General features: G+C 56.0%; 1 protein-coding gene across 1 annotated transcript in view; it reads left to right on the forward strand.

The window, feature by feature from the left end:
• LRIG1 (leucine rich repeats and immunoglobulin like domains 1) overlaps positions 1-21,574 on the forward strand; it is a 110,474-nt gene that overhangs the window by 72,163 nt on the left and 16,737 nt on the right. The window contains exons 4-11 of the mRNA XM_080801945.1: positions 2,555-2,692; positions 4,928-5,071; positions 6,733-6,876; positions 9,102-9,245; positions 11,782-11,925; positions 13,942-14,022; positions 19,668-19,739; positions 20,535-20,606. Of these exons, the coding sequence (XP_080658071.1) occupies positions 2,555-2,692; positions 4,928-5,071; positions 6,733-6,876; positions 9,102-9,245; positions 11,782-11,925; positions 13,942-14,022; positions 19,668-19,739; positions 20,535-20,606 (939 nt within the window). The remainder of the gene's footprint in view (positions 1-2,554; positions 2,693-4,927; positions 5,072-6,732; positions 6,877-9,101; positions 9,246-11,781; positions 11,926-13,941; positions 14,023-19,667; positions 19,740-20,534; positions 20,607-21,574) is intronic.

Here is a 21,574-nt window from a genome sequence, read left to right on the forward strand (position 1 = left end):
GGGGTTCCCATTTCTCCACATCCACGTCCGCACTTACTTGTGTTTTTTCAACAATAGCCATTGCATGAGTGTGAGGTTAGTGATGGTGAACATCTTCTCATTGCTCACTGGCCATTTGTATGTCTTCTTTGCAGAAATGTCTGTTCCAGTCCTTTGCCCATTTTTTTTTAATTGGGTTGTTTGGGTTTTTTTGTGGTTGTTGAGCTTTAGGAGTTCTTTATATATTCTAGATACTCATCCCTTATCCGATAGGTGATTGACAAATGGCTCCCCCATTCCTTGGGATGTCTTAGCAGGATCTCTCTGGACACTGTGTTGGGAGTGGACTGAGCAGACAAGGATGCAAGGTGTAGCCACTAGCCTGCTAACCCGGTTACCTTAGTATCTGCAGACCAGAATCTTGAGCATCACTGTTTATGCAGGCCCCAGCTGTGCTCTCCATATCCCATGGGCCCCTCTCTTACTCTTCTCTTGTGTCTTTCCCCGTGTTGCTGCCCCCGCTGTCCTGGACCGTGGTGACATGGAGTCCCTACTCCCCAGGTTGGCCGGGGAGGCCTTGCCAGTGCACTCTGGCCTGTGTCTTCCCCGTGTCCACCTCCTGCCTCTGGCACCGGTCCCCACAAACTGCTCAAGGCATGGGATTCAGTGCTTCCGGCACGATTCGTCCCCTGTGTCTCTGTTCTCCTCACTCCCATGCTTGGTTGTGTCTCTTCCCTGGGGCTGCCTCTTTGGCCAACAGGGGACGTCAATGCACATGAAAGAGCCCCGTGTCATCTCCATGTCCTTCCTCCAGAGTGGGCCTGGGGCACCCTGGGGCCCAGAACACGTTGAGTCCATGAATAAACAAGAGAGACCAAGAAAGGTAGAAAATGAAAGGCAGAGACAGAGGAGAGAGATGAGGCGCCGTGGGAGAAGTGTGTGTGGAGGGGGGCCTTGCAGCTGTCCTGTGGCCCCTTCCTGTGTGTCTGGGCCCGTTTAGCATGACTTGGGGCCACCGGTGCTGCGTGCCTGCTTTTCTCAGATCCTCTTTTCCTGGCTCCCTGGTCCTGCATTCACAGTTGCTGGATGAGGTTCAGTGCCGCTGCCTTTATTTCATGTTCTTTTCCCATACTTAACATAATAAAGGTTTTCTTTTCTTTTTTCCTTTTTCTTTTGGAGTCCCCAAACTGAAGAGACCATCTTTATTAAGAACATAATAAAGAACTAAAAGGAAGTCACTTTGTGGGGGGGCGGGGGCGGCGAGGGGACGCGAAGGGAAAAGTGGCCTTTCATGCTGGGGAGACTTCCCCGTGTGCGGAGCTGTGCCCTTGTAAATGGATTTTTGGGTTCAGGGCCTGGGAGAGTTGTGAAAAAAACAAAGGAGTGGACAGGCTGCCCCAGAGCTTCTGGGAAAGAGAGCCTTGTTTATGCCTTTTGGAACCGATTTGGTCAAGTGTTTGTTTAAAAGAGATGCCACTTGGTAAGCGACGCCTGGCTTTCTTGTGTCGTGTTCAAGAATGCTTTGATTGGCGAGGGACCCTGACACTGTTGACTCAGAAACTGGCCCGTGTGAGCGCCCGGGACCCGAGGCCCAGCTCTACCACCCGGCAGATTCTGAAGTATCTGAGTATTGGGATTAGGGCCGCTGCGGTTTGAATCTGCCCAGCGGAGCCAAACCCACAGTGGGGGAGCCTCCAGCCCTGGTTAGCACTTGTTGTCTTTCTCCTGGTTAATAAACACCCGTTGGTCGGTTAGACTGGGGGCTTTCCAGAAAGAGGGCTACAGGTGTAATTAAATCATAGTGGTAAAATGCCTTTCTCAGACAGGGGTTAAGCACTCGGAACACTGGGGTTAAAGTCAGCTTTCGTGCAGTTTTGGCTGGGCGATCCACGTACCTGAAGGGGTTGTGACCCCATCTTCCATACAAGGAGCCCAAGGAGCAGAGCTATCAAGGGGGTAGAGTCAGAGGGTCTGAGGGTTCGACTCCAGGTAGAACAAGCACCAAGTTCATGATCCCCCCCTTAGGTTGTCAGAAGCGTGGTGTTTAAAAAAAAAAAATCCCTTGTGCCTGACTTCACGCCTGGCAAAACATGAGGTGTGTCATGAGGCATTGAATTGGATTAGACCTGAACTCTGGGCTCTGGTGCCTGCAGTCCCGTACATGATGGGGCTGGGCTCTGCTCTGAAGGTTCTAGATGGGAACCGCCCCTGGAGCTGGCAGATTTCACCAGGCACATTCTTCATGGGAACATGCACTGGTGAGTTCTGAATTCTGGTCTCGGTGTTCTCTGCATGACATTCATGACCCCTGTGTTCTCGTCCTTGGGGAGAGCAGCCTAGGCTTTGAACTTGGGCAGACAAACTAGTGGCTGCCAGAAAATTCAGTTCTCTGTTGCACCCAGCCAGCAGGTGATAACTTTGCGGAAAACGGAAAGGGAGGCATCATTTGAAGAACGCCACGACTTTGAGAATTTTCTGAATCTGCTAGAGAAGGAGATGTCTGAAAGAAACGATGGGGAAAATGTTGTTTCTTTGCAAAGAGACATGCTTGAGTCCTCTCCTTTGTGTGTTTCAGGCAGCACAATAAGATCCGCGGCGTGGAGGGGAGTCGGCTGCAGGCTTACCTCTCCTTGGAGGTGCTGGACTTGAGCTCCAACAACATCACGGAGATCGGGAACACCTGCTTTCCACACGGGCTGCCCCTCAAGGAACTGTAAGTGCCCTGCTCTGCCATCGGCCCCCTGGGGGTGGACGCAGAGTGCGTGTTTCCCACCCCCACCCCCCCGGCACTGTGCATGCCGAGTCTCGGGGGCTGGGCGGGGGACCCCGGTCCGCTGTCTCCTGTTGGCACATCTGCAGAGCGTCTCCTCATGGAGCAATGTTCGTCTGCTGGCAGCGGTGGCAGCCGAGGCAGGGAGAGGCAAAGGAGTCTCCCAGAACCACCGCTTGGGAGAGCAGCTAGCCCCCAAGGACTGGTGCCGCGCTCATCCTCACTTCCTGGGCTGCTCCCAGGAGAGCCAGGAGAGAAGGTTCAGGGGTGCTTAGCAAACGGCCCTACGAGGAGGCCTCCCTGCCGAGTCTGATTGTCGCGGCTCGACCCTCCTGAAGCCTGGCGCGGGGGCTCTTCCAGGAGGCATGTACGCCCTGGTGCGGTTCCCAGGACCTCTTAGGTCTCTGTGGGTCTGCATCCCCTTCACCTGTCCTCACAGCCCTTCTCACACCCAGCGGATGGGAGCAGGGAGGAAGCGCCGTTCACGCCTGTTGAGCTTACTGCTTGTTGGTAGGGAAATGTTGCTCTGGGGAAGAAACTAAAAGCCCAGGCTCCAGAGGTGTCTTCCGATGACATGTGTCGTGACCGATCCTGAGTCATTTGGGGGCTCATTCATGAGGCTGGTTTAGGGGTTGTTTTGACTCCTCTGTTCAGGGAGGCCAAGGCTGGCACCTGGCTTGTCCAAGACCCCAAGGAGGGGGAGTGATTCTTTCTTAGGCTGCATCAAGGCCGCAGAACTGGAAACGGGAGGCGCCCCTGGCCTTTGTGAGGCCAAGGGGACGGTGCTGCACCCCCCACCTGGGCCTTCAGAGGTGCCCACTTGCCACTTGGGCCTCCCTGGCTTGGGACAGAGAAACCAGCAGCCACTGAACTGAATGGCACTGACGTCCTTCTGCGTGGAAGCAGGAGGGACTCGCTGTTTTGGCAGCTCCTGGCCAGTGTGTCTCCATGACACAGACTGTTCTCTACTGTGGAGTGTCAGGATCGAAGAGTACAGCCCCGCTGGCACAGGGTCCCCGGGTGCCCTGCACTGGGCCACCGCCTGAGGGAGAGGCGAGAAGTGCCTCATCCCCTCCCGGCTCTCTGGAAGCACATCCTCTCTGGTCTTTTTCCCTTTTGTTTCAGCCACAAAAAGCAGCCTTTGTCCAGGGAAGGCGGGAGGAAAGAGGCTGTAGTGGCAACTTCTGAGTGGAATAACACACTGGTTTTCCCTTTTCTCTCTGTTTCTCCTTCTTTCTGTGCGTTGGTGGCATGTGCATACAGGTCGAACCTGTACGTTGCTGCGCGCTCTGAGGGGAGGCGCTGTGTTCGTGCGCAGTCCTCTGAGTGGACGTCCCGTAACAGAATTGCCTGTTGTCCGGAGGGACCCTGTGCAGGTCTCCTCAACTAGTGTTTCTTTGATACACTGGAAACGATTGAAATGAATTGGCTTACACACATTTATAAGAGTATGTGTGTGTATTTATATATTTATATATAAGCATATATATAAATATAAATATACATAAAGTTGTATAGTGAGAACCACCATAAAATTCAAGGCTGATGGGGCCCCTGGGTGGCTCAGTCAATTGAGCATCCGACTCCTGATTTCGGCTCAGGTCATGATCTTGGGGTCATGGAACCGAGCCCTGAGTTGGGCTCCCTACTCAGCAAGGAGTCTGCTGGAGAGTCTCTCCCTCTGCCCCTCTCCCCACTTAGGCACTCTATCTAAAATAAAGAAATAAATATTTGAATAAATTAATAAAATTTAGGGCTGTTTCCCTACATTAATAAATCTGTTCTGACCTTGCCTGGAGGTTTGCTTTCTGATTCCTAGGGTTTTCCTCATCAGCTTTGAACCCTCACTCTTGGTTAGTGGGTATTGGGGGAATCCCGCAGGTAGCTCTGGAGACCAGCCCTGTGCACAGCCCGGCTGGACTGTGAGGGTGCTGGGATGGAGGTCAAGGACACTGACCCCTCCCCCACAATAGAAGGCAGCCCCAGTGACACGTCCATCGAGGCCCGAAGTGGCCAGATTTCCTGGCTCCCTGTCCAAGAGTAAAGATGATAAGTGTGTTCTCGGAAACCCGTCCCTCTGGGTGTGTGCTGGCTTTTGTCCCCAGCCCCACCAGTGTCTGTGACAGAATGAGGAAGGCCCCTACTGACCCCTGCATTCTCTGTCCTGCGCCGGTCCAGCAACCTGGCAAGCAACCGGATTGGCACCCTGGAGTCGGGAGCGTTCGATGGCCTGTCACGGTCGCTGGTAATGCTTCGCCTGAGCAAAAACAGGATCACCCACCTTCCCATGAAAGCATTCAAGTTACCCAGGCTGACACAACTGTGAGTATCAGAACCCGCGCTTTCATTAAGGTGAGCCAGACCCGATGGAGGCCAGATGTCCCCACGGACCGTGTTCCAAATGCAGCCCCTTCCTCACCCCGCCTCCGTCAGGCTCTGCGTAAACTATCCTTAATGGCCCTGTGGCGACACCTAATAAAAGCAAATTAGACACCGGGTCTGGTGCCTGTGGCCTGCCTCAGGTTGTGCAGAAACCAAGATCCACTGAGGATATTTATGCTTGTCCTCGCTGGCACATTCCAAAATGAAATGTGGAATCCTGCTGGTCGGCTGATCCTGGCTCATGCTTAGGCTCCGGGTTGGGGCATTTGTCTTAGGGGTTTCATCTCTGTGTGTGTGTGTGTTAAAGTTCCCATAAAATCTGTACTGTGGATGTTATGGTGTCCACCAGCAGTCTGAGAGGAAGCTAGTGTGGCCAGGGGTCAAGGTTGTGAGCAAGAGGTGGGCCATCGTCTTGCTGATAAATATTACAAGGTAGTTGGTTTGGTTTTTTGTTAAGAAAGGATTTATTTGTTTTGTTTTTTGATATCCAAAGCTGAGTGCACTCCTAGGAATGCACAGGGTTTGGATTCAAGAAAACCTATTTCTTGGAACCCAGTGGATCCTTTGCTCCCTGGTTTTTTGTTTTCCTGTGTCCTCTTTGTGTCAGAAGAGTATCTCTCGGGAAAAGAAGCCAGCACCAGAGACTGGGTTTACACAGAACACAGCAGATGTTCAGGGCCAGGTTTGGCAGCAAGACAGGGTGCCCGCCAGCACTCTCATGCCTGTGCTTCCCTCTCTCTCTCTCTCTCTCTCACACACACACACTTGCTGTCACACATACACACATTCTCACAATACACTCATTCACACTCCAGCACACACTCCTACACACTCACTCACACACACATCTGTGCGGGAGAGCTCTGGTCTCTTCGGCCCCGGAGAAGGTCTGTGATGCTCAGGACGTCATGTGTGGGGCAGCATCGTGAGACACTACAGAAGTATTTGGGGAAAACCAAGGGCTTTCTGGTCAGCCCTGTGTTCTCCCCTCTCCTTCCCCTAGTGTTACTAATGGACCCAGCCCACCAAGATTCCTGAAATCTTTTGGTGCACTGAGGTTCTATCACATCGGGGTTGGAAGCCAGCTGTGTGAGCTTCCTGGTGTGTCAGCTCCCCTCCTTCCCCACATGCACTCACTCCTCTCCAGCAGTAGAGACCCCATTAATGCCTCCAGTGGAAACCGCCATTGCTGTCTGCTGTCTAGTGGTTAGGTTTTTCCCGGGTCAGGGCATCTGGTATGGATTTTTGTTGCTGAGCTAAGAGACACCTCACCCGAGACGTTCCCATCCTGAGTCACGCCCACCTCCTCACTGCAGAGTCATGGATCAGTCATGGGGAGGCACGGTGGGGCTGGCTTCTGTGGAACCCCGTGCCCTCTTCCCTTCACGAGTCATGGCCCGGTCCATGTCCCTGGCTGCATAGTGGGCAGGAGCAGCTGGAGGGCACTTGGTGGGCCCCCGCAGTCCATCTGGGCTTCGCTGGGACATCCTCACCATGGTCCTCCCTGCTGGCCAGGGGCCCAGCCGGGCCTGCATGGGAACAGGTGTAGGAGGGGAACACGTGCTGCGTGACCTCTTAGCCCAAGGCCTTCCTCTCTTTAGGGACCTGAATAGGAATCGCATTCGGGTCATCGAGGGCCTGACGTTCCAGGGGCTTGACAGTCTGGAGGTGCTCAGGCTCCAGCGAAACAACATCAGCAAGCTCACGGATGGGGCCTTCTGGGGACTGTCCAGGATCCACGTGCTGTAAGTGCGGGGCTAGGCTCCTTCAGCCCCCTGCCTCGAAGGGTCGCCAAGGACTTCCGCTGGGCCTGACCCCCTGCCCTCTGGGTCTCGGGAGGCTGGGCCCCGCTTTGGTGGCTTTGCCCAATCTAAGAGTCTTTCTCTCAGAGGTGAGGAACGTCTCGGGGGAGTTCCCATGGGTCTGGTCGGGGAAGCAGGCTGCTGAAGACGGAAGACAGAGCCGGTTAGCTTGGGCTTCTCTCCCCTTGTGCGTCCTTGGTGGGCAGCGGGATGCAGAGTGGGCCCCTCCCACCGGCCGCAGGAATGTCTCTGTCTCCCTGTTTGGGACTTGACGGTCTGTCTGGATGTGCAGGTGGGCCTCCAGTGTCGAGTTCCTCCCGGGAGATTTTATTTATGTTTCGTGAGCTTAGCAGGCCCTGTGGTGCCGAGGTTCCACTTTTTGCCTCCCTCCCGCCAGACGTGTGGGCCGCGGAGCATGCCTGCAGGCCGAGTCCCAAAAAGCAGAGGCAGGAAGGCGTGCAGAGAAGGGTAGAAAAGGCCGTTACCAGTCTTCCGTTTTTAAACATCTAAATGAGTTTTTCAGCGGTCAGCAACATACACTCGTGACTGAGTACGGTCAGAGAGGACAGAAAGGTGGCCTTGGCCCCTCTCCCCCCAGCCCCTCTTTACCCCACTTCTGCTCCCAAAGGACAGTCTCTGGTCGTCCTTTCCTGGGTGGTTATTCTTTCTTTTCTTTTCTTTTCTTTTTTTTCCCCCATGATTTTATTTTTAAGTAGTCTGTACACCCAGCGTGGGTCTCAAACTCACAGCCCTGAGATCAAGAGACGCCTGAGCCAGCCAGGTGCGCCTCCTTGTTGGTTTCCACCCATCTTGGTGGGTCAGCTGGACACTTGTGTTACGGTCCGTGATGCAGCTTGCTCAGGAACCCCACATGTGTGTGTACACGTGCACACGCACGTGCACACACACCCTCTCCCCTCCAGGGTCTGTAAGTTACATCGCTGTGTTCATGTCCTCTGTGATAGTTGCAGTGGAAACAGGAAACAAAACCCTGCATCCCGTCTCGTCAGCTCTGTGCCCTGCTCCGTATCAGAAGCCTCTCTGATGACCCCCTCCGCCTACCCCCAGACCCATGCAGTGAGATGAGGGCATCTGCTAGCTCTGCGGTCTTCACTCCCCCTCCCTTCCTGGCCCTGGGGTTCGCCGCACGTCTCTTTCAATTCAAAAGCATTTTTACTTGACCACCTTAAATCTGTTGTTTTGAACTTTGAAATCCAGATGGTTCTATGCTGAGAGTCGAGAGCTCCCAGAAGAAGATGGAGTCAGTACATGCCCTTTGGTTTTTATGTCGAGCACATTCATACACGTCGAGGGTTATTTATAAATGTGCTCACATTTTGAGCAGAGGCAGAAAGTGAGACCGACAAGAGCAAAACCTCGCTGCCCAAAGGCCTTGTAATAGGAACATGGGGCAGCACTGGAATTAGAGGCCAGTGTGCTGGGGCTGTCCTGGGCTCAGGCATGCAGGGTCGGGAACCAGTGTAAGAATGTCCTCACTTGGGCACCTCGGTGGAGCAAAGCCCTCCACACTGTGCTGAAATCTGGGCCTTTTCCTGTTCGCTTCTCGTAACAGACTTGTGAAATTGCTACCCTTGGGTCTCTCCATCTTATCATGTTTTAGCCCCGTTCGGCCAGTAAAGTGGCAGAACTGGGATTTAAATCCAAGTAGTCTGACCCCAGAGCTCAGGTGTGTCTCCAGGCACCACAGTCCTGAGCCCTGACTTGGAGAGCCAGACCTGGGTTTGAATGCCAGCCCCTCACTGCCTGCAGAGCTGTGCAGGGATTTTTGGACACGGTATCTAACTTCTCCCAGCCTCCGTTTCCTTATCTCTAAGAGGGGGATATAAGGTACCCCTTACCTTCTCTACTTTCTCTTCCTTTTAGGGGCTCAGCTGTTGCTAGGCCTTGTGCTCAGAACCCCTGTACCCAGTTGGGTGCCTTGTTCGCTTGTCCTTGGCTAAACAGGTCACTTCAAGGAAGTCTCCCCTTGCCCTTTGAGCTCCCAGGTCGGCCCTGCCACTCGGCCATCTGCCGGTTGGGTTGGCGGGTCTTCCCTGATGTCCGTCCCAGATGCTACCCCCCCCACCCCACCACTGCCAGCCTCTCACGCACCGCACCGTCACCGTCGTTAGCTCCTCAGGGCCCTCACCCCTGTGCTGTCGTTGCAGGCACCTGGAGTACAACAGCCTGGTGGAGGTGAACCGAGGCTGGCTGTACGGCCTCTCGGCCCTGCACCAGCTGCACCTGAGCGGCAACTCCATCGCCCGCATTAACCGTGAAGGCTGGAGCTTCTGCCCGAAGCTGCACGAGTTGTAAGTGTCCCGCCTTCGCCCTGCACGGAGAGACTCTCCCCTTGATGACCCTTCCGGAGCCGGGGCGCTGATGGGGTCCGGGGCCCGGCGGCCTCGACCAGCTCCGACGGGGCAGGGCGCTCAGGGGCAGGCACTTGCAGCCCATGTCGGGGGAGGATGGCCCCAGCCAGCCAGGCCCAGGGCGGGTCTCGGCGCTTTGAGCTGGACGCCCTCCTGAGCTCCTCTCTGTACCCCTGCTTTCAGATGAGCTGGGGCTGTGGGGGTCCCTGCAGGCAGCCTGCGTCCCTAGGGCCCTCTAGGCCTTGGAGAGGGTTCCAGAAGGGAAGCCTACATGAGTGTTCTCCTTGCAGATGTCTGGAGGGCTCTCGTTCATTGATGGCTCCATCCAGGGACATGTGTGTCTGTAGTGACAAGGCTTATTGGGGCTCACACAGAAGGGACCGGAGCGACAGTGACACCCTGACAGTAGGGGAACTGCACGGTCGGGGTGCCCACCTTCCTTCCCTTAGACACGTCATCCCAGCCCTTGACCCCTTCCCTGTCCCCGCTCTGCACCCCTGTGGCAGGGGGCAAGATGCCTGTGCTCCTCCCTGCACGATGTGTGGCCTCCCTTCCGGACACCCCCAGACTGGGCTGTGGGCCGGGCCTAGGGCCTAGGTCACTGACGGTGACCTACCCGCTCATGGCAGGAGGGCCTGGCCGTGGTGCGGTGTCCGTGCGTCACTGGTGGCCCCTGGAGGGCACACTTGTGCCCCTTTGTTTCTGACCCCCTGCAGAAGATGGGTGCTATTGGAGGAAAGAGTAGCTCCTAGCTGTATGGCTCCTCCGCTGTAATGCCCTCCAGGTTTTTCTGTTCCAGCTTAGTCCTTTGTGTTTGTGTTTGTAAGAGGGTCGGGGTAGGTTTTCTTTTCTTGTAGGCTTCACTGTCGAAGATTCACCTACTGAAATGAACGGCTCTTAAAAGTGCCAGGCCTCTGTCTTGTCTCCCTCTTGACCTCACCAGGCCAGCAAGGCGATGTTTAAACTCAGTGTTGAGTCTTGAGGTGGTGTTTTTCTCTCTTTCTCTGTGTTTCTCTGTACCTGTGGCACACTGGCTTGGATTTCGAATTTCACTGAGCCCATGATTATCTCCTGTAAAAATCCGTAGTCCTGCCTCTTTCCTCTGACATATCCTCCTTGGGTGCGTGTTTGTTAACCTAGCGCACTTGGCTTCCTGGCCCTTCATGGCAGTGCGGCTGCCCGTTTTTCTTACATGGTATGGATGGCTTCTGGTCAGCTCTTGGCTCAGGCTGTGGCCCCCAGAAAACCCCCCAGTTTCCTACTTGGTTGCTGTCCAGGCCTGGGAACCGTGAGGGAGCGAGAGGCCTTCTCTGTCCCCCGTGCCAAGCCAGGCCCGTCGCTGAGTGAGGAGCAGTGCTCGGTCTGGCCGGAGGCCCACGCAACGCTGGTTTTGAGGCGGTGGTGAAGGTGTGTCCCCTGGGCCCCTGTCTGGCAGGTAGGGCAATGTAAGCTGTCATCTGTCCCCGTTACCAGGGGCAGAGAAGGTCACGGAAATGCCTCAGCCACCTATCAGTTTGCCAGACGTCCAGGGACCTCAGAGGCGAGTTAGGATAGCTTTCCAGTGTTTCCGGCCCCTCCTCTAAGCTAAATTCTGTAATTGCAGGTGAGGATGTAGTTTTGATCACTTGCCAGGTCCTTCCAACTGACAGACACCATGACTTATTTCCCTAGGAGGGAAAGAATGTTACTCCCTGCCGCCTTTAAAAACCCATTAATCTTCTCCGAATTTTTTTTTTTTTTTTTTTTTTTTTTTTGCTTCTTCCCGCCCCAGCCCAAATTTCCCATTTTTCAGCCATGGAGGACAAATAGGACAAGTGGCCAACCCAGGGCTTGTGTGGTGGCAGAGGTGCAGGAGGGCATGCTGGGAGGAAGGTTTGATTCTCGTGCTGGGAGACACTGTGGGATTTGGGTCTGTGTTCCCTGTCCTGCTCACAGTACGAGGCGGGCGTCCTGCTCGGAGGCCGGCTGCGGTGGGGGCATGGAGACAGGAGAGACTCTTGCCTGGGAAGGCAGCAAGTTGTGAGAAGTGGGCTGGGTCCACGCAGCGGCTAGTGGTGCCCTCTGCTGGCCGACGTCGGCGGTGTGACTGGGCTCCCTTGCTCCTGACGCTGGGGAGGCCCCGTCCTGAGAGGTTTCTGATAGCCTGAGTCCAGGACCCACCCCTCCCCCCGCCATGGACGCCGGCATGAGGGATTGGAGCCTTCAGGGTTCTCGTGTTGTATGACCTTGTGTCGTCCTCACAGCTTCACAGGCTTTCTGGTCTCCGGGACCTACACAAACGTTCCAGGAGCTGGGGGTGGGGCGCTGGGGGGTTTCTAGCTACATGACCCCTCTGGCCCTTGGAAGTGTGGTGAGCCTGCCAGTGTCTCTCGTCCCACCGACACCCTGCTGACCGTGGCTCCGTGTTCAGGAGCGGGCAGGGGCAGGGCGTGCCCGGGGGACGTGACAGTGACGTGTGCTTCCCTTCCTCCCCCAGGGTCTTGTCCTTCAACAACCTCACGCGGCTGGACGAGGAGAGCCTGGCCGACCTGAGCAGCCTGAGCGTCCTGCGCCTCAGCCACAACTCCATCAGCCACATCGCGGAAGGCGCCTTCAGGGGCCTCCGAAACCTGCGTGTTCTGTACGTCGTTCACGGGGGGGGGGGCTGACAGAATGAAGGGGTCCCCCGGTGGGGAAGGCACCACGGAGCCAGCCAGCTGCCTTGTTGAATTCCCTTCTCATTGCTCTCGAGTCAGGACTGGGTCCAGAACTGACCCACTGCGTGTAGAGAATATCACATTTTCATAGAATCAACTGAAAAGCTGGTTGAGCAGAAAAATGTCTCTCCGTCCTCCCAGGGTGGTGCTGACAGGGTGACAGTGGCCCAGAACCTTGCCGTTACCTGGCACGCCCCTGGTGGGATGCTTGGGTCCTGCTGCCGGGAGCAGCACCGCCGCTGTGTGCTCCTTCTGTCTCTGGAATCTTCCCCGCTTGCCGTCAGCACACTCTGGGTCCAGGAGGCCCCATTTCAGGAGAGGCGTTTAGGAAATCTTGTGTCTTTCCCTGAGTTTCAGTAGGGTCACTTGACAAAGTAGAGGCAACGACGTCCTTTAAGTTCCTTACTAGGTGGGGCTCCCAGAAGTGGCTTCAGGATGCTCTTCTAGGAGTTAAAATTTTTCCTTTGTTGGCTCCAGAGAACTTCCAGGCAACTCTGGGCATTCAGCCCCCAGAGAGGGGTGGACGGTTTCCGCCGGACAGTCACAGTGGGATTCGAAGCCTCCTTCCCGGCATGCCCCACTGCACAGAGGGCCTGCTCTGGTGTGACAGGGAGGGAGGCCTTGTGCACTTGCACCTGGCCCAGACGCCAGAGTCAGCTTCAGTGCTGGGCCATTGTAGGGAGTGTGAAAGAGCCCGGATGCCAGGCCGTTAAAGCCGAGGTCAGCCAGCCTTTGAGTGCTTGCAAGGCCCGAATAACAAGGCCGCGAACATTCAGGCTGAGCCAGCAAGAAGAGAAAAGCTTTGGCAGCCAGAGCGAGGAGTGAGGAGACAGCCACACACAATGGCAGCTCTGGGTCCCCAGCTTTTAGTCTGAACATAATAAGGAGAGACCCACTGACAGGAGGGGTCCCTTCCAGCAGCAAAATCTTGGCGCTCTGAGCTTTCTGCTCTAAAATAAAGGTCAGAAGGAGCATTGCACTTCTCAGGCAGAGCTCCCCTCCCTCCTGGCAGTGCTGATTCCTCACGAAGGCTCTCACGGGACCAGGAGCAGCGTCCCTTTCTGCATTGGAAAGGGTTTGGGAGAGGAAGGCGTAGGAACCCAGAACCATGGGTCCCGTTGGAGGGGCTGCTGGTGGGGCAGAGGAGGGTGCCTGGTCACCAGGTGGGAGCTTTGCCTGGCGCTGGGATCTGCCCTGGAAGCTGGGGGAAGGAAGCTGAGTCATCCGCCTTGTGATCTGCATTGTTGGAGGAGACTGGGCTGAAAAGTTGGCCTCATCCACCAGCCCTGGCAAGTGGGTCACAAGTCTGACTCAGCGCCCAGATGTCGTCCCTGGCTCCAAGTCAGCGCCTCTGCAGGCCCCTCGAGGAGGGACGACTTCAGCCTCCAAAGCTACTTGCCAGCATGGAGTGGTCCTAGGGAGGACCCTGTGCAGGGGACTCCTTCACTGTCCCTTTCCTCTGGGTGCCGTGGGCCGTTTCTCAGTCAAGTCTGGGAAAGGGACTCTGGTCAGTGTGAGAGCAGACAGGAACCTTAGAGAACCTTTCAAGCTCATTCTCAGTATCCCTGGTCAGATGCCTGCTCTGGGTGGGGGGGTTTCCCATGTGCTGTCTGCACCCTCCTCCTGCCCTGGGCCTGGCCCTACCCACAGGGCAGTAGCCCGTGGAGCTGGGAGAGCCCCATCTTGGAGGCATGCATCTGTTCTGTGGGAAGGCTGGGAACGCCAGGCCACGCCAGGCCACGAGGTGTGTGGAATGGGCTTCCTGCGCTCAGTGCTTTACCCTTGTGCCGGCCGTACGTTGTAGCTGGGCATCTAGAATCCACCCAGATGTTTTCAGCTTCCAGGTGGCCAAGTGGGTGTCTGTCTGTTTTCCCACTTGTCATTAAAGAGAGTTGAGAACTCAGGCTGGATGGTGAGCTTTCTTTCTGTCTCCTCCCCAGGGATCTGGACCATAACGAGATTTCCGGCACGATAGAGGACACCAGTGGTGCTTTTACGGGGCTGGACAATCTCAGCAAGCTGTGAGTGTCTCTGAACTGTAGCTTCTGTGGGGCGGGTGCACAGCGGTTCTGAGGCTCCCCCATGCCTCCTTTGTTCTGGGCCCAGCTGGAGCAGAGCTGGCTCACATATATCTTCTTTTGTTTGGGAAGAAAAGTCTGAATAAGGGACAAGGCATCCCAGCGTTTCTCTGGCCAGTGGTGTCCTCACTGCCCCAGGTGGTGGTTTCCCTGGGGCTGAAGACTAGTGTTCAGAGGCCTGTTAGATTTTCTTTCCTGCTGAATTTGTGACTGACAGGAAAACAGCTGAATTTTTGGTCTTGCTTTTGCACAAAGAATTCTTGCCCTCTTAATTCCTAGAAATTGTGTGAAATTCTAAAGCCAAGAACTGTTCGTGGTTTGGAGTCTCTGGTCAGTACTTTTGTTGTCAATCGTAATGTTAAACAGAAACAGTCATTACTGTGAGTTAATATAACAGCTATTTTTTGAGGTTTCTGGTGTTTTTATTTTAAGCTCCTAGAGTTTGTTACTTACTCTGCAGGGCATGTACATACATGTATCTAACAACCTCCTGAGTGCACGCTGTGTTAGACCACCTTTCTGTGGTCGAGGAAGTACAGGCGCAGGGATTCTGCCCCAGACCACACAGCAGGGAGGGTCAGGACAGGCTCTAGAGCTCACACTATTCTCCCTCATCCCACCTGCTTGCCCTCCATGTGTCACCAGCCCTCCCTGCATGTGTCCTGCAGGGAACCCTCCAGGAGTGGGGATGGGAGCAGCCATGACCACTGACTGGCGTCTCAGAGGGAGGGCTTCAGGCGGGCAGGAAGAGGCAGTCATCACTCCATCTCTGCAAGCCTTCTTGGGTGACAGGGTGAGCAGAGTGTGAGTGTCAGGCAAACAGCCCAAGAGCAGCAGCAGAGTGTGGGGTTCCAGGAGAGCCTGCGGCAGTGGGGGGAATCTGTAGAGTTAGAGCTTCGCACTGGTTTTGAAAAGTGTGGTTTTTACACACCTTGTAGACTCTGAGCTCTGAGTGAGAATCTGCCCGCTTGGCTCTCTCATAGTTCTCTCTCCTTGAACATCCTGTATTCTGACAGCATGTCAAAAAGTCTGTCAGTTCCCTTTTCCTTCCCTAAAAACGAGCTCTGTCTGAGCCCCTCCTGGCCCCCGTACCTAGCAGGCCAGGGAAGAGGCAGGACAGCACCATGGTGGAGCTTCTGGGGCAGGGCACGCCCGCGTCCTGCAGGGGCCTCCCTCTCTAAGGCCGGCCTCCGTCCGAACTCATGGATGTGGGGGGGCAGGGGCAGCGCAGCAGGTGGCGCCACCAGGGCCTCTAGGGGGTGGGTACCTCCAGTGGAACCAGGAGCCACATCTTCGGTAGCGCGACATCCATGAGGTTCTGGTGTGTGAGTGCAGGTGGTCCCGGGTTGTGCAGAGCGCAGCCTGGGTCTGGAGCCCGGCGCTGCCTTCCCAATCGCTGCAGTCTGTTCCCTGGTGTTTTCTCTCCTCTCCGCTGGACTAGGTTCAGCACTTCTGCTTTAAGTCCTAAGTCCATGTGCCTCACTCACCCCGTGCTGTTGGACGCAGGCTCCCTGAAGGCAGCGGCTTCCACACTGACCTGGTCCTAAGACCCGGGACCTTGTTGGAATACGCCGTCTCCAGCCTCCTCCCACCCAGCCCCGCTGAGCAGAGTCTCGGGGCTGGAGGCTCTGTTCATGTGTCAGAATGAAGGCAGGAAGCAGACAACTGAGGGAGATGGCGACAGGAATTGTTTAATATGATTAAATATATGCACTTATTTAGACAGGATGGTCCCATGGTTATGTTGAAGAAGGAAAAAAAGAATCCTCTTCTTGGATGAAGAAATGAAATGGCGTGATGCCTGTGACCTGGATCCCTGTTCAGCCAGCTGGGCTGGGCCAGGGGTGCAGCAGCGGGGAAGTGAGCCTCGCACCGTTGGGGGCTGGGTGCAGCCGTGTAAGGGGCCCCTGTGGGCTTCGTGACACTGTGCCACCTGCCCATGGTGGTGTGTGAAATCTTCTCCATTAAAGCAGACAAAAGGAAAGGCCACACTTCGCCGTGGTCCTGGTGCCCGGCACTGGTTAGAAGCCACTCCACAGGGTGTGTGGAAGGTGTCAGGGAAACGCTTAGTGCACGTGCGAAGGAAGGGGCCCGCCCAGCCTGGCTGTCCTCCCCATTTGGTCTCCTCCAAGCTCTGCCTGAAAGCTCGGCTGCGTGGCCATGGCAGAGAGACGTGTCCACGACCCCACGTGGCCCCGTTCGAGCAGCTGGGGGCAGCGTGCTGGGCTGTGTCAGAACCCGGGAGTGTGTTCGCACAGAGAAGGGCTGCCGTCATGTCACCTGTGGGGCTGCGCTCACTGCTGGGTCTCCCTGACCAGGTGCGGGCTTGCCTTTGGAGCACATGTGGGAAGGTGTTCAGGGACCTGCCTGGGAAAGGGCAGGGAGAACGTCCTGCGTCCGCTCTGTCAGTCAAGGACCGGGGGTCCTGCCACGCAAGAGGTCAGACCTAAATGAAAACCTTCACCGAGAAAGGAATAGGGGAGCAGCAGAGCCATAAAAGGCCTCCCTCTAGGCAGATGTGGCTGCCGCCCTGCTGTGAGCTTTCCACCTGCCAAGTACAGCCGTACCGGGTGGCTCTTCAGCTGGAACGTCCTGGCAGGGCCCACGGACTGTCACCGGCTCTAGTGTGTTTACCCAGCAGACCCGCCCCGTGCGGTCCCTGCCGTCCTGTTGATGCAGCCCTTGCTGGGGCTCTGCACGGTGTCCTGGTACGTGAGGAGGCAGGGAGGCTTTCTGGAGCACAGGTTAGTAGCAGAGGGGAGCAGGTAGTCGCTTGTGTGTGGGGCGTGAGGGGAGGGGCTGCTCCGCGGTTCCAGTGCTCTCCATGGCCTTCCCCAGGTAGGGCCACAGTGTGTGCAAAGGGGAGTGTTGGGGGAACGTGAAGAACTAGACCGTGATACCAGCCTCTTGATTCCGGGGAGGTGGGCTGGGTCTGGGTAGGTCCTGCCCCGCATATCTTCGCAGAGTGATGGCAGGGCCCACGGGGTGCTGTTCATTGTCACGGGTCGGGGAGGGGATCAACAGGTCACAGCTCCTCCAGGTCAGCACAAGGACCCACCTTAGCAGTCCGCTGGCGTCTGCGGGGCTGTGTTAGCAAGACCCGAAAGGCCTCTGGGGGCACTTAGCCATACTAAGAGGTTGTATAGCTGACTTTTGGGGTCACTGTCTGCTCTGAGGCGGGGGCATGGAGCAGATCAGGCCTGCAGTCCCTTCTCTGGGAGCCCTGGATCAGGTGTAGCCAAGCATCAGCCACTGCTCTCCTGGGGACAGAAGGAGCCTCCCCCTGGCCCGTGGTCCCAGCTTTCCCCTCTCCCCACAGCCACCCTTTCTTGGAGCCGGCCCAGCCTGCCAGCTTGAGCCCCGGCCCCCAGATGTGCGCCTGGAGAATGTAAGGGGCTATTTTAATCCACCAGCAGGATGGTTAACCCCCACATAATTGAGAATTTGTTTTATTGCTATTGTTACCATTAGAAATAACGGGCTGCCCTCCCTGTAAAAGAGGTCAGCGTGACTAATGTGTAATGAAGAAAATAAAGGCCAGCTTTCTCCTGGATCTAGTTTACGGGAGATTTCACTAAACAGTTAATACATTTTACTGGGACCTGGAGCACAGTGACCCGGCCTGGGGGACCCGAGGAAGCGAGAGGTTGGCAGGCACCCACGGATGCCTGCGCTTGGGGCCCCGCGTGCTGCTCCTTGCCGGGCTGGCGCTGGGGTTCGGGCAGGCAGGCAGCGCGGCCGGCGGGTTGCTGCGTGTTGGGGTTATTGGTTTTGGAATGAAAGCCTCCAATGCAGAGAGCGTGTGGAAACCCTTTCAGGAGGAGACTGTTCTCACATTCACCCAGACTGCCTCCGGGAGAAAGAAAAGTCAAAGGGGTCTCTGGCCTTCGTGCCCTCCGTCCTCCCAGCGGCCGGCCGTGTCTGAAGCCGAACTCGGAGCCGCTGGTCGGCTGCTCGGGGGAGGCCCCGCGGGGAGGAGTCTGTTCCTCATGAAACGGGGGAACCCGGCAGCTCCCGTGCTCGCTCGCCCTGCAGGTGTCCCGTCGGGTTTTCGGTGCCCCCCACCCCTGAGAGTAGGGGAGGAAGCTCCTCCTCCCGTGGCTCGCGGCACTGGCTGGGCCTGTCCGTGTGTGGTCCCATGTCCCGAAGGTGGCCCAGGGAGCCCTGCACGGTTGCTGGAGGCTCAGGGCCCGGGTGGCAGGTCCCACCTGGCTGGGACCTCTTCGAGGCTCCTGTGCACCTTCTTTGCTCCTTTCAGGGCAGGGCTGGTGGCTGCTGTCTTCCCTCACAGCCTTCATACAGGTTTGAAGGTAGAGCTGGCCCCCAGTGGAGATGTCTCTCGAGTTCTCGGGGGGATCCCAGACAACACCTGTGCTCTTCCACGGCCGCCTACCGTGTCCACCTGAGGAAGGCCTCCCTCCCTGAGCTGGGGACTCGGACTTCGTAGCAGCCCCCATTCTCGACAGGCCCTTTAGATGCTCCTGCTGGGCATCAGGCGGGAGAGCCCACACATCTGTCAGCACAACCGACTATAGGGTGCTCGCTGGGAGGGGGTTTCCTCTGCCTGCAGGAGGTACAGGGCGTGCCCAGCTGAGCTGTCGTCAGAGTGTCACATAGCGAGGAGGGCAAACTGGAACCTTAGTTCTTTTCATTCCCAGTGTCCAGCCCACTGTGTCCCCCACCCCCGCAGCCGACTGTCCTTTGGATTACACAGCCCAGCAGAAGCAGCGTTCATTCACTCCAGGTGTGCTGCAGGGGGCCAGGTTTTGGTTTCTGGGAAAACTCTGGGTAGTTACTCTGGAGATTGTGATTAGAATTGCTTGGAAATAGGAGCTCCTTCTCAAGGGTAGGCAGTCCAGGGGTACGGGGATTCGAAAACCCTGGAATTGACCTTTGAGGACCTGTTTGGGATTTAATGAACCTAGGGCATCATTCAAATTCTGGGGTCAACAACAATAAGAAATCTGGGCCCTTGCTCAAGGGGCCTGCCCTGCACACCCCGAGGGGCCTTCCCAGAGGGAGGGGTGCAACCAACGGTGGCTGCCTCCTGGCTAGTAGGGCGCGTGTCAGCTGCAAAGAGCTGGGGAGCCACCAGGATGGATGCCCATTTTCCTGCCCTTTTCTTGCTTCCTTTGGGAACCTTTATCCCCAGTTTGCAGAAGTGGGTGGTAGATCTTAGTTCCAGAGACTGCATTCCCTCCCCTGACTCTGCCTCCTCTCACTAGCACAGTGACCAGTCCCCTCTTGCCCATGAGGCTCTTGGGTGGTCCCCAGAGACAGCCCGGGCCGGACAAGGGGATTCCCACTGAACAGCCCAAGGAGCCTTTTCAGGCGAGACGGCGCATGCCACTGCGACCTGTCGTCACTGTTAAATTCTAATAAAGATGAAAGTATTTCATTTCAGAAAGGGGGAAGGCCTGCATACCTCAGGCCCGTAACCTGAGTGTGGGTCGGATTTCCACCTGCCCCTCATGGGACAGACTTATCAGATGGCACTGCTCTAATTGTGTGTTCTCTCTCTCCCATTCCTCCCTTGTGTCTTTTGTTTTTTGTTTTCTTCCCCGTCTCTGGATGTTTGGAAATGGCAGAACTCTGTTTGGAAACAAGATCAAGTCCGTGGCTAGGAGAGCCTTCTCGGGACTGGAAGGCTTGGAGCACCTGTGAGTATCTTGCCAGACCTTCCCTGACCCACAGGCCTGCCAAATGCGGCTGCCGGGGAAGTCTGCTAGCAATTTAATCACGTCTTTGTAAACCGAGAAACAGCCTATTTGGAAACACCAGCTGCTTCCTTCTCATTATAAGTCAGCTTCAACTTTGGCCTTTATTTTGCCCATGCCAGGAACAGTCACAGAACATATGGCCAGTCAGTGAGCGCCTAATTAACGTGGCTGCTGTTTGGATAAGTGCTGCCCCCCATCCTGTCCCACTCCTGCCCTGCCTCCCCATGGCACGGGCCCCTCCACACCTCGGTGCGGGCACTGTGTCCCAACCCCAGCTGACCGCACCACGACAGCGGCCTGACATTGCCGAGCACACTGTGGGCTTAGCTGGGAGGCTTTCTGCTGCCCTAGTTGCCTCTGGGAGGCTGGGGGGAAGAAGACGGAGCCAGCCCAGGGATGCTGACGCTGTCACCATCCAGGGAAGGTGCCTCTAGTACTCGATTCTTGGTCTGTTTTGTCTGGGAATCAAGCTTCACCTGAATTCTGTTGGGAAAGGTTTTGCCTGTTGACTTGCTGAGCGGGCCTCAACCCAGCTTTGATGCTGCCCTCAGGCTCATGTCAGTGTCTGGGAGGGGACAGCCACGTGGAGTGGACTTGGGACACAGGGTCTGGCTAGTACCTGGTGAAAGCAGGACTGTCCTACAAAGTCCCTGAGCCTCTTGGCTCAAGCACGTAGCTGACTCGGCAGAGGGTGCCCAGCATCTGTTTGGATAAGGAAAGACTGTTCTTTTGCAGGAACCTTGGAGAGAACGCAATCAGATCTGTCCAGTCTGATGCCTTTGTGAGGATGAAGAATCTCAAAGAGCTGTAAGTACCTGGGATTCCCTGGCCCTGGTTAACACGGGCAGAGAATTCAGAGTAAGAAATGCCTTAATTCTGTGATGCCTGGATTTATATACCAGATAGGGCCGTTTATATGTGTGTAGGCCCCTGGGGGTGGCTTCTGGATTAGGGTCAGCACACCTGGTCTTAAAGGGTCACATAGTATTGTCAGCTTTGTGGGCCAGAGGGTTGTCACGGCTGCAGTACCGTCGTCGTCATAGACAGGAGCCATCAGTAATACTCCAACGCATGGGCATGGCTGGGTGCCATTCAATTCTTATTTACAAAAAGTTGGGCCTGCAGGCAATAGCTTCCTGACCACAGCTCTAGAGGATGTGAAATGAATTCTCTCCTAGAAAATGGATAATCATTCCTTTAATGATGTCAAGGGCAATTCTCATGCTCCTTTTTTAAAATAGATCAGCTCTATTGACAGGGCCTTCCTGAAAGAGCGTGTTGGCGGGGGAGCGAGGCCAAGATCACGGGTGGGTTGGTCCCAGGTAGCTGTGCGATCAGTGAGATGGCACCCAGCCCACCTCTGCTCCAGGGCTGCCGCAGTGATTCACGGGCAGAGGTGCTGCCACCGTAGACCCTGACCACGGGCCCCCGTGTGACCAGGGTTGGAAGAGCTTGCTGGCGCCCTCGTCTGTGGCTGAGGAGCTTGTCTGGGTATTTAGGTGGCAACGTCCATGCTTCCTTTTTTCCTCCTATACGTTAATCCAATTCTGCAGACAGTCTAACTGCAATTTTAATTTCTGAAAGATCTGGCTTTTGGTCCTTGGAAGTGCTGACAGAAGGGTGGAAGCCCCAGGGTAGCCGTGTTTGCGTCCTGACCTCATTCTTGTTCCCGAGGCTGCTCCTGCGGGGCCCTAGGGAGAAGTGGGGAAGTAGGAAGGCGTAGTCCCCGTACTTGAAAAGGAAAGCAGGCCCCTGATGACACTCTGGATAAGTGA

This window comes from Martes martes (assembly GCF_963455335.1).
Source record: "Martes martes genome assembly, chromosome: 1".
Taxonomy (NCBI): Eukaryota; Metazoa; Chordata; class Mammalia; order Carnivora; family Mustelidae; genus Martes; species Martes martes.